The sequence below is a fragment of the Rhea americana genome, unplaced genomic scaffold (genome assembly GCF_003343005.1).
Source record: "Rhea americana isolate MKP2758 unplaced genomic scaffold, rheAme1 scaffold_26, whole genome shotgun sequence".
NCBI lineage: Eukaryota > Metazoa > Chordata > Aves > Rheiformes > Rheidae > Rhea > Rhea americana.
Window position 1 is genome coordinate 4,306,499 of NW_028186379.1, and position 13,056 is coordinate 4,319,554.

The window sequence follows — 13,056 nt, forward strand, 5'->3', positions numbered from 1 at the left end:
TTCATCTTCCTCCTCCTCCTCCTTCTCCTCCAAAGCTATCCAGCATTTTCAGGTAAATTTTAAGGTTCGAGGAGTATGGACAGTTTTACCATTATAATTAGGAACATACTCGTTAGTGGTTTATTATTTTTCTTTCCGTATATGTTTTCACTCTTATATCTGATATACTTTTTCTCATGAACTTTCTTATCATTACTGTTCATACTAGTAATGCACACAGGGCATAAACACTATCACATAACTCAGTACTTATGAAAATGGCAATTCTTGTTTGAGTGATACTGATTCTGTCASGAAGGCAGGCACAGCCAAAGCACACATATTATGTTTTATTTMAATTTCATAAAACTATATATCTGATGAGAAGGGAGCAAAAGGGGGGGGGAATTAACAGTTCAAACTGAAACTTGTATTTTTCAGTCAGGTTATTTTCATTGCCAACTGGCTTTTGATACCGCCAAATGTATTGTGGATGTGTATTCTATAAACTTATATAGCTAAAGATCAGTGCTCTGTAAMAGGCAGATAGAGAGGCACCGGCTCTGCTGGGAAGAGCTGCGGTACCCAGCCTGGCAGGGCTTCAGTGCGGGCTATTTATCTTTCCCTCCAGGAATCCGCATGGCATTGCACTTCCAGGTAAAAGGACCTGAGTGCTATGGAACTGCAAACCAAACTGTATGTGCGCAGTGTACTAAGGCAAAGACACAGGCAACAACTCAAGAGTTCATAACAGCCTCAGCCTATTGAACCACATGTTAATAGGCTACACAGGAGGTATTCTGCCTCCTTTTAACTATGTACTTTTAAAGGTATATGTTTCCTCCAMTTTCCAATGCACTATATTTTAATACAAAATCAATGTGTGTTTCTGGTGGGCAGCCTAAAGGTTTTATCCTCTCAGCTCTGAATCTAAGCAGGAAGCAGTATTAAGATGTTCATTCTTTCATTTACTAAGACAGTTTTAAAGCATTAGGCGATACGCTAACTGAGCAGCACACGATGAAGGAAACTGAGATTGCTGTGATAAATCAAATCTGTTCTGGGACGTCATCTACAATACATTAATATTTGAAGTAATATTCTATAGAAAAAATTCAAAAAGTAAACAAGCACCTTGGGTGGCAGAGTTTTGCTTTTGATAAATGCCAGGGTGTATAAGCATAAATATATACATATATAAGTATGTATATATTATATATATACAACAAAATATAAACAAATTATTTGCATATTATAAAACCATAATATGAATGCAGTACATATTCTATATGTGTACAAGTGTGCATTTGTATGTGCATATATATACATATATATGAACTTGCTTCCATTTCCTGCTACACTGATTACAGACCAATCAAGGGGGTGAAAATTTCACCGTCTGTCTGCTCGCTCTGAAAAACCTGCCATCACACAGTAGCCACAGTGATATTATTTATTCATACTTATGTTACAGAAGCAAAGTAAGTCACATGGGTCACCAAATGGGGTTTCAACTGCTGCATACCAAATCCTGCTTGCATTGCTCAGGTGCATAATTTCATGTGCATAAGGCCAGAAGGATTTGGTACCACATCTGGGTCTCATATCTAGTCTGTCCTGCATTCTTTCATGTAGGTGCAAAGAAAATGCTGATCCATCTGCCATGGATTCGGATGGCAGATGAATCAGGTCCAAAGTCCCCCAAACTTCTCCAGTTACTGCCATCATTAGCTGCAAGCAGCGTGGATGACTTCTGTCTAGTACTCAACACATACATATACCTCGCAAAGTGCTGCCAGCCAAAGAGAACATATGCAGTACTGGATCCACCATCAGTAATAGCATTAGCAGAATCTGAAGAAATCTGAAATTCCTTCCTAATACAGAGCTCAATCCAGTAAGCTACTAAGCATTCGCATTTTCTTTCTTTTTTTTTTTTAACTCACCAGACTATGTAAAGTTTCATGCTTTGAGCATAAGGCTAAGTGCACTAGTTACCAATAAAAGAGCAAACAACACGACTGTAATACAGATAATTTAGATGATTTTTGAAATGATGAACTTAGATAAAAAAAAAATTTGCTCTGAACATTTCCTACATTTATTTGCTTTTTTATTCATGCAGAGTATTGTCAACAAATTCATTCTTCAAAACAGTGGCTAAATAAAGTAGTTTTTTATATTATTTATGTGTTCAAACAGAAATAAAATATWAAACTATATTATAGAATATTTTTAAAAATGCATTTGAAAAGAAGGAAGTTCCTGGAGCTCTGAATGATGCCTCTTACTTGTAAGACTTAATATGTGTGGATTTTTTTCTACCCCTTGAAGAGTGGCAGAAAGCCCCTTAGAAGCAAAGAAGCTGTTTGTTCACTCTAGTCTGTTTTTGAACTGATAGTAATTTACGTCTGAAAGGGCAATACATTTGTATGGTAGGTCTGAGGACAAAACTCCTTATCCAGATTAKAAAGTAATTTGCATTAATGTACGGTTTCAGATATTAAAGCACAGAATTCTCACCATCTGCACCAATAATTAAACCTTATTTTTAAGTAGCCTCACACTTCCATTAAAAAAAAGGAGGGTGGGGGGAGAAATAAACCGCAGAACCTTTAGTCCCCAAAACAGATGCCAGTTTTGGATTTATTCAGTCAAGTAGTATTTAGTTTGGCTCAGCCTAGCTCGAGTTGAAAAAACACTCACCCAGTCCAAAAAGATTTTAACAAGCTCTGCTGCAGACGCTGTTGCCATTTGGCTTGTCACCGTTACGTGTGGTGCAGCAGAGAGAGAACTCTTGACCACTGGTTTTCCTTGGCTGGGGAAGGCAGCATTTTTGGCTGTTGCCGTCCTCCTGGCCAACTGGCTGCATGTTTATGGAGTGCGGTTTTAGACGGGGTGTTAACAGAGGTTGGGTTAACAGCCTAACCCAAAGCAACAGAGAGGTGAAGGCACGACCTGTCCAAGCTAAGAAAAGAGACAGAATAAGCTTGCACAGTTTGCTGCTCCTAACCAAGGGTGTCCGGCGTGCACTACACCTGTAGGCAAGTTCACTGTCTCTATAGATGAGAAGGTATCTTTAATTGCCTCAGGGTAGATGACAACAACTTTAAAGCCGCACCAGTCATGCAAAAAAGAAATACATGAAAACATGCGGTTGCTTAATCTTTGTCGGCTTGGTTTCATTCTCTCRCTTGTGACAATTTTACGTTGGCATAAAGCCAGTGAAAGAAGTTCAGTGAAGTTACTCCTGTTTTCCACTGCAATGAGATATCCTGAAAGGATAAAAACCCTACAGAGTTAAACTGCAAACTGCCCTCATATTTATACTAACCAGCAAATGGCAGCTCTGAAACTGAAAAAGCCCAAGAATTTCAACACTGATGAACTCAGTTCCAGGATACTACTACCAAATCCCTCTGTGACAATACATATAAAGCTGGGGGAAACTCGCATACACACACTTGTAATTTAGTTATCTGCACTAATCCTGGATCAATACATACACTTGACAAGCCTTGACCTTATAAGACATACAACAACTTTAAAAAGGCTATGACACTTCACTGGTAAATTATTTTTATCCARATTCTGACACTTTTTTTTGACAGCAATAACTTTGTTGCACTCAAGCAAAAGAAAATATCCTGGTTTTAAATGCGTCATTCCGTCTGCTTTTCTAACACTGGCACTGCCCTGACACACCGTGCGCCTATCCGGAAAAAACAAAGACCGTGTACACTCCCTCCACCTCAGATACTTTTTACTACACTGTTTATTTACTGAGAAATTTTTTCTAAGCCACGTTGCAGTGCACAGATGCCATCACAGAAGCCGCCAGACCATTTGCTGAAATTCCACRAATCTACACCAAAAATCCTATAAAACACGGTATGGATCAGCTGGCCCACTCTTTAATTCAGTTTCTTTCAGCCAGAATAGGTAACATCTTGAAAGTTCACAGACTAAGCTGACACAAAGGCAATTTACAGCAGCATATTAAAAAGAGTATAACATATGACTAAGAATGAAGTAAGCAGTGTCTGGCTACATCCCCCACTGTCTGGCTAACCAGTATGTAAGAGCAATATAAGAACAAAATAAATTTTTGAATCGTTTCTTTTTACCATTTTGGCTTCTGAATGCATTGGGGGGACTTGAGGTGAAGCACACGGATTACTGAGGTTCGGCCCCTGCATTCCCATGATGTTGGAGTTCATTGACATTTGTCGCTCCATCTTTCAAAAGAAAGAGAAAAAATAGCTTCAGAACATCTAGAGACATTTGCAAGAATTTCTGCTCAGTTTCTATTTAAATGGATTCAGCTTTACTTCTTTGAGTCGGGATTGGAAAAATAACAGCCTGTTTCATGACTTGCGCGTGCGTATGCACACAGGCGTGTGTCCCATCAGAATCGTCCCTGAAACCTCACAGCCAATTATAAAGCAAACGATTCTTTACTAAACAAATGTATCAGCCACCCAGGTTTGTGCTTTTTTGTAATGATTTTCTCCCTTTTAATAAAACAACACTCTGAGTTAAGTGGTTTTGAAAGCATCACTGTATAAAGTTGTGGCTTCTCCTGTCAGTGCAGCCCAACTTAGCTTGTTAAAAACACAAATAAAAATCTACAATCTAGAGTATATGGAAAACAAATTGGCCTTTTTTCCTCCACTCGGACTGCTCAACTGAGAAGAGTTTTCCATATGTCTCGTTCGGGAAGCTTTCATGTACTGCTGATACAGCAAAAACAAAAGCAGAAGCCCTTCTGGCTATTCAGAGCACTTCTTGCAAGCTAACTCCCCGCGTAGTGAACTAGGGACACAATTTAGAAATGAAACCCAATGGCATTGAGGACTAGATAAAATACTTTTCTGCAGTGTTTTCTCTGAAAAGATACAAGCCCTGTTACACCCGAGTCATTGCTTAGAAGGGTCTAAGCAGGGTTATGGAGCAGGGCATCCCGCCCTGCTTTGGGCCAGCGCCCTGCGCCTTATCTCYACGCAGGACAGCAGCTCTGGGATCCTCCTGGGCTCTGTCAAGCAGGGGAACTACTCTGTGTGGTCAGGCAGTGACTCTCACCCCTCTACGAATGCAGCAAGGTTTGCTGGGCTGGGGGAGCGGGATATATCCTGCTCACCTCGGGCGAGACCCAGCACCACCCAGCCCCTGCGGGCTCTGCAGARCCCCTCACCGTGGGACCGCACAGCAGCGCCAGCAGCAGCTCCCACAGTCATCTTCTCCAGAGCTCTTTCGGGAGCGCTGTGGGGCCCGAGCTGCTGTTGGGGCAGCTGTAGGTGATAGGGTCCGTCTCACCTCCGCGCTCCCGTCTCCGGAGGCTCTCAGCTGGAGCGCGTGTGCTTGTCCAGCGCGCTCCACACGGCTCTCCAGCAGCACCTTGGGCCCTGAGCTTGGAGGAAGCTGCACTGAAGCAAGATGTCTGCAGCACTTCAGCTGCCTCCAGAGTCATGCCAGAGAAACTGTCCACAGCAACATTTCTTATATTTTCAGTCGAACTTCCTGGTCGATATTCCAGGAAAGCCTTACTGATAAGTTACTAATTAATAACTTATTAATGACTATTTAGAGAGCAGCCAAAGCTGAATTTTCTGAGCCCTGAATGTTCCTCTTGCTCCAGCAGAGCCAGAGCAAGCAGTACCTCCCTCCATACCATGTTTGCTTGCTCTCAGGTTGCCTTCCAAAGTGARTGTCGTGCAATGACACAGTAACAACTTCTTTCACGGTCCCCTCYTCCCCATGCCATCCTCACTCATTTCCACTCCTTGTCTGCCTAAATGTTTTATGTTGACAGGTTTGTTAAAAACATTTAATATTTTGAAGCTACAAGTGCAAAGTGCTCTGGGTCACTCAGAGGATGCTGAATATTCCCAACTCTGCAGAAACTAGTTGGAGTTGAACAGTGATCATGCAGGACTAAATTCTATCTTAGTGCAAGTAACTAGGCCTAAAAAGTAAGTCACTCTTCTTTCTTATTAGCTGATTGTCTCCAGAAGMAAGAGGGTTACTTTTAGAGTTCACKGGCATAATTTAGGTACATGACTCTTCCTGTATGTTCTGAGGCTGACTTCAAAAATATCTTTTTGTTCCAGACACACTAATCTCACCTACATGATCAAGAGTGAGAACTAGAAATTGTAGTCTCCTGTAAACTGCTTCAGATCACTCTCACGCTAATTAACATTCCTTTAATTGCAGCAGAAATACTCYTGTGTAAGAAATAGAGAAAAAGGTCTAGCTTCCCTACTTTAGCTCATTACGTTTTGATTTTTTTTTTTTTAGAAACTCCAACTAGATTTTCACCTCTGTATAGGTTGACTCAAGCAAGCAAGCAAGCAAACAGACTCTCCTCCTCTCCCGCTCCCCCCAAAACCCACCCCAAACTTACAGGCATTAGTACAGCAGAGGATCCAGGCATGGTAGGGTTGGGCAGGGTGCCAGGCATAGAGGCGGGCATGGGCTGTCTTTGTCGGTTGTGTAGGTGCAGTAGTGAAGACAGAGAACCTGGGACAGGCCTAGGAGAAAAGGAAAGAGCGCTGTCATGGGCTACGGAGACTAAAACAGTACCAGGGATTACGAGGCAYGGACAACTCTGGACAGGCAGGCACAGTTAAGCCAATCCAGCATTTGTCTTCTCCTGCATAAATCAGTAGAACAGAAAGTTTTCAAGAAACAGATGAATCACATTTCCTTTACTGTTTATTGGTTAAAGCACCAATATATTTCATATGACAGAACATGAATGCAAACATAACAGCCGTTCCGAGTCTACGCGCCCCAGCATCGTGCCGCGGCCAGTAACAGATTTCTGCAGAGTAGGAAACTCTCCCGACATGCTACATCAGTGCATTGCTGTAAATTCTCCCCTCGGGGGGGGGGGGGGGGGAATAACTAGATGGTAGGTTTTCAGATTATGACAGAAAATTAAGCATACTTAAATTAATTCTGAAGTTTTATTACCTGAAAATAAACTACTTTAAAATGAGCATTTCATCTGTGCTCATGATATTCTCTCCTGTAAAACTCTACTGGGCCTTTATTCCAAACTGAGGGTCCTAATTTTATTTGTTAGAATGTCAATGAGGCACAGGAAATGTGGGGAAAAAAAGGAAGAAAATCAGCAAAATTACATTCAGATTAAGTGGCTTGTAAAGGCAAATAGTAAGGACTATAAAAAAGCAGAGAGAGTTATTTTGGCAAAAGGAATTTTAAAGATTTAGAAGGATTTTTGTAACTGCAGCACAGGGAAAAGAAATAGTAGGCCTACTAACAAAGAAGAAGAATCATAAAATTGATGGATTAAAAGAAGCTGGGACTCCTCTTTGATAACAGTCTTTAAGAATGTGGTCTTGGGAGTTAGTTAAGTTAATCAGCCTTTTTTAAAAAAGTTTTTGAAGGAAGTATGACTTGCTTGGAGTTTGGAGTAAATATAACAAGTGTTATCTTTTCAAAAACCGGAAAAATAAGACAGCTATCACATACAGAGCCTCAACAAATATTGCCAGTATAAATTGGCACGTTGAAATCTCACAAAGCAGGACACTCTGCAGTATACTACAGCGTTTATTAGGCAAGAGATACTCTTGAAGGTACGGGAAGGGACTGGGAGAAGGGAACGCAGGGAACAGGAAGATTATGAGAAGAGCCTCTGCAGGGGGGCATAGAAAGAGTTAAAGACACGTGGAAACTCTAAACTCCAGGGTTGCTTCCTAGCCTTGGCAGAAGCACCTTTTGCTTTAGTGACGAATCGCAACCAGCCACCCAAGCCTCATAGCTGGGCTGGGCTGGTCAGARAACCACAGCCATAACCCCAGAGCTGGGAGGGGGAAGACAGTTCACTTTTCCTTCTGGGTCTCGACCAGTACACCACGGGATGGGGCACCTTTTTTTGCTCCTCCAGTTATAAGCCATGCTGGCAGTCATGAACACACACACCCCTTCTCACTCCCATTTATCTAAAAAGAAGAGGCCAAAGGCTATGAGCAATAGGATTGACAGAAATCCAGGATGGAAAACACCATGCCCAGGCTCCCAAACCAGAGAGGTCTGACTCATGGCAACATCAGCTTCTTTGGACCCAGAAGTATCTTTCTCTCCTGCCCAGAGTTCAAACCTCCTAACCCCACTTTCCCAAAGCTCCTCAGTATTTCCCAACCCTGAGTTTTCAATCCCGCAATGCTCATCCCTGCAAATCCATTCCCCCAGAGCCATTTCTGCTCCCACAAATCCCTCCTCTCCTTGCCTGTCTGCTTTCATGCATCCAGCATCTCCATCCCTCTGGCCTCAGCTGCCCTCTCTTAGGCAGCTGCAAGTGACTGAGCCCATCCTTTTGTCTTGGGCCTCCATGAAGAGAAAAAGCCTGTGTTCTGCAGGATGTTTAAAAAAACCTCCCAGACACATACAGTGTACTTATTCATAAAAAAAAAAAACACCCAAATATACCTCAGATATAGAGCTCTTCCTATGCCTCTCTCGTTATCTGCTGGTGGAGGAATATGCTGTATATCTTTCTAGTGCACAAAGAATCTCAAGACAATGTTTCCCAAATATATGGTATAATTCTGTGAGAGGGTCCAAGAAGCGCTGTGGGGGGAACATGAACTAGCTCCTGGGATAGCAGAGAGTATGGTCAAGTCAGCACAGCACTAATCCTGGGGAGGTGTGGAGGTGGCACAAGTGGAATGAACATAGTACAGGAAAAAAGAGCTCAGACAATATGCTTAAAGTACACAGCCCCTGACCTGACCTGCTTTCCACTTAAAATGGGGCTGCTCCAGGTACTCGTTCAAGCAAAAGGAATAGAGGGAGAATCATCAGGACAAAGTAAAAAAGCCAGAAGAGAAAGAGAAGAGAAAGTTCAGTGATCCTCTGAGGGAAAAAAAAAAAAAAAAAAAAAAAGGAGGAAAACATCAGGCTGAGTGAGGAAAAGCAGCAGCTCAGATTGGTTTTCAAAGGTTGTGGTCACCTCCCACAAGAAAAGTCCATTTCCTAGATGCACTAGACTACAGTCCTGCAGAGCAGCAAACACACTTGCTCTGAACTGACTTGCCTATCTCTTGCTTTTAAGGCAGTTTGACAGCCTCCAGACTGAGCGTTCGAGACCCGGGCTCCAGGCTGAGGAGCTGAACAGAGCGTGCCACAGCCCCCCCCCGGGGACGCCTGGCGGGTTTCCTCCCAGGGAAACGTAGGCAGAGCGGGGTCGAGGGGGGGGACCTCTCCCATCGGCCTGGGACAAGACTGAGGCACGTGCCCCCGTATCTGGCCGCCCTGAAACCCTCTAGCTTAGACGAGCCCATGTGAACCACACTGGCTAACAGAGGGAATGTATTCAGCAAAAATATCGCTTGAAGGTTTAATGCAACAGAAGTGAAACAAGTACCGTGACACCAGCCCCCCACCTCTAGTCACTCTGAGACTGTCCCACATACAGACCCTTTGTACAACCCACTAGCTTCATAATAACCTTAGGTGTTAGGCTGTTTGACAGAAACTTATTTTGGCCTGACCCATACAATTTGTGCAAGTGATTCTCAAGAGASTGCACGGTTTGAATTTTGCTTATATGTTCCAGAGTCCCCAAAATTTCTGAAATTGCTTTAATGAGCTTGGGAATATGGGACTTAGGCAAAAGGGAATTATTTGTATTTATTAAAATGGCAAAGAAGCTTCCTTGCTGTCCCCAATTTCACCTTTAATGCTGCTTTAGTTTGGTGGTCTGCATATGCTTTATGCTTGGTGGAAGAAAAAAAAAATCTTCAGTACTTTCAGGTATTTTTTTCTGCTAAAACTTTTGCTAGTCTATTCCCAAGTGTGCTTTTGCAGAGCAGCCAGAGAAACTTYGTGCTTCGAGGTTGACCCCGTTTGTCGAAAAGTCTGCACCACTCCTGCCACCAATAAAAGTGCTACATAATACACACCAGACTCAGCTCTCTATCAGGTAAGTCTGACATTGGCCAGTGCTCACAAACACTTCTATTGCTTCCACACTGAATACAGGTCATTGATTAACACGTGTTCACGGCCACTCGCACAAGATCTTGGGGAAGGTTTATGGCATCGAATCTTATAGGCCAAAATAATCAATTTGTCTAGCTCTAAGGCATTTATTCTTCTACTGAGGACATCAAAAACTCTTTGTTGTTGTGTTTTAACCTGCAGCAAATGGAAGTCAGTAAGACCTTATAATTACCATTTTTAATTTTGAATACGATGACTCTGCTCCTCTTTTTGTAAATGCTGAGGAGGTGCAGCCTTCAACCTGTTAGTGAATACTGCTGACCRAAGAATTTTAATTCCTTGACATCTGTGTTGCTAAATAAATATGGTTATTGGGCAAGCTGCCTGCAAATAAAGGACAGATAAAACAGAGAACTGGCAAGTGCTCAACCTCACTGAAAATCTGGCCATCTATGTTTTTTTTTTCCCAAGTTTAAGAATTTTCATCTTGTTCCAGCAGGAGCTTGCTGCTGGATACAATCAGATCTCAGTCAGGATTTGCACACTATCTCCTYGGGCATACACAGCCAGGATGGATAGCGTTACAGTAGCTCCGTAAAATGCCACATGTTAGCTGAATGTTAGTAAATGACCACATCAGCTCTCCTCCCTCCCCATGGTTGTGTTAACATCGTGAGTCATCATTAGTAACATTTAGGCAGATGGGTGGTACCCCACTAAGCCAGGGTGACTCTATCATGTTCCATCACATGACTCTACCCAATACTTAGAGATAACTCCACTAATTTAATCAAATATGCACAGTATATTCTTAACTAACTGCCTCCTTATTGAATATCAAATATTGTGTCTGCTATGATGCAGCAGCCATCTGCCCCACTTCCCCAGATTGTCTAATGACAACATACCACATTCATCTATTAAAAGCCTAGGCTTCCCTTAACTTGTAGCCTTCAAAGATAGTTTCCATAGGCAACAATTTCCTGCTAAAGTCTCGTGAGACCAAGTCCATACTGACCAACACCCTCTAGGCTTAGATGCAGAAGGACTGACACTAWGTAAAACATCACTGCAGTATGTTTTCTATTACAGCAAAACCACTCTAGATCAGTGTGTCTTATCGTGACATTTCTCCTGCTTCTTACTTGCCTGCCTGTACCACTGAGACTACCATGGGGTAGCCCCCAAGGATATCTACATCACAACTGAACTAGTTCTTCTTCAACTAGCTCTGATCTAGAAAAAGCAAAGCCACATGCACATGGAGTTGTGTTCKCACTAAAGAACTCATCTCTTTCTATGGCCTCCAGACCCAGCCAGCTAACATGGAAGTACCCACAAGTGGTTGGCTGTGCTGTGGCAATTTGCCATCTTTGGTCAGCTCTGGCTCAGGGATTTCTGCACCACATTCCATTTATAAACTGGTCTTGCCCAGACTTTCATCATTTCTCTWYAYAYAYACAYAYAYRTGTGTGTGTGTGTGCGTGCACGTGTATATGTATATATGTTTATTACAACAGTGCTAAGAAGCTTGGTTTGAAAACTGTGCATGGCATCCTGCCCCCAAAACCTTATAGACTAAGGATAAAATGGGGGAGAGCAAATGRAAGCAACAGGGAGACATAGGTGAATAAGGCCTCAGTGGTACCATTATGATCAATGTAAAAAGGAACAACCACTGCACATCAACAACCTAGATATTTCTAAGGCATGTTAATATGTGCATGTAGTTTGGGCTTCTTTCAGATTGAAGCACCCAAGTACCCTACTATGCTGAGAACAAACACAGTTGAGCACTGTCAACCCTCTGTATGTCTCAGACCACCATGTGCTGTAGTTATGAAACTTTATATTGATAAACTCTAAGTTCACTGGAGYACGTGGTTCTACAGATCAGCTGGAAACCACGTATGGGGGCCACAGCAACTTCTGAGGCTGGAATACCTGAAGTGTTCTTCTTGGCCTTCAGTATCTGAAAAACTCAGCCAYAGGGCAAAGATAAAAGCTCTGTCTGCAAAGGTGGAGGGGATAAAYGTTTTAACCCACAGAAAGAGGGGGCTGACCGAACGTGCAGGCTCACGTGCAGCATCTGTTGTTTGACCTATAATGCCATTTTTAAGCCTATCAATCCAACTTCAGCTTTCCTTATTTGTGGCCCATTATTTGAGATGCTCCCTCCCAGAAAAAGTTAGGGCAGTTCTGTCTAATTTCAGTGTATTCATTTGTCATGCAGAGGAGGAAAGCAAAAACAAACAAAAGAAAGCAAAAACAAAGCACCAGACAAGTACTTGGAATACCTTGCATAGTTCCAGGGACCTCCCCTGACCTGCAATACCCCCTGTATAACAATATTTTAGTTATAGCAACATCAGAGAGCCAAGCTTTCCAAGAAATGGGAGCTTTATATCACCAGGTTTTTCAGAGAGCCAAATGGTAATCACAGGAAAGGAAAACTGGCACCTAAAATTAATGGATCTTTGCCAACTTAGTATAAGATCCTTGTTTGTATTTCTCAGACAATTCAGACATCTGCATGATGTGGGTAGATTATTATTATCAGTAGCAGACATTTATATTGTGGTGGTGCCCAAAGGTCCCAGTCGGCACTGGGACCCCATTGAGCCTGGCACTGTACAAACAAAGATAAGAGACAATTCTTACACAGTGTGTTTACAGTCTACAGACACAAAACAGATTAAAAGTGGAAGACGGAGATACAGCATAGAAACAAATAAATATACTAAAAAGCTGGAGACAATTTAGTGGCATTTCTCTGGTTGCTTTAGGGGGGAAGCTGTATGTTCTTTATTTAACTCCTATGCATATGGTCAAGAATGACAGGATTGGGGAAGTTTGTGAGAGGAAGGGAGTAACTAAGATTAAGACACAGGAAGGGCAACATTCTGAAGTGGGAAAATTGAAGCTCACAGCTTAGAGGATATGGGGAGCATCCAGACAAAGCTGTGCTTTCTGCAGAGATCTTTAAACAGAGTGTGCATATATTTTTATATGATGTGCACTACCTTAAGGATGTTCCCAAGGTTGGGCAAGATGAGATTTGAGCCTTTGAAAGAGAAACTAGCTGATGTTAAAGGCCCTGGC

General features: G+C 42.4%; 1 protein-coding gene across 2 annotated transcripts in view; it reads right to left on the reverse strand.

Moving 5' to 3' along the window:
- The window catches only part of CREB5 (cAMP responsive element binding protein 5), a 215,754-nt gene that overhangs the window by 65,716 nt on the left and 136,982 nt on the right, over positions 1 to 13,056 (reverse strand). For both annotated transcript variants that reach the window (XR_014896181.1, XM_085307535.1), the window contains exons 5-6: positions 6,386 to 6,512; positions 4,107 to 4,217 (exon numbers count right to left, since the gene is read on the reverse strand). Coding sequence is in view for 1 of the 2 variants with exons in the window: in XM_085307535.1 (XP_085163661.1) it covers positions 4,107 to 4,217; positions 6,386 to 6,512 (238 nt within the window). In the remaining variant the exon portion in view is untranslated. The remainder of the gene's footprint in view (positions 1 to 4,106; positions 4,218 to 6,385; positions 6,513 to 13,056) is intronic.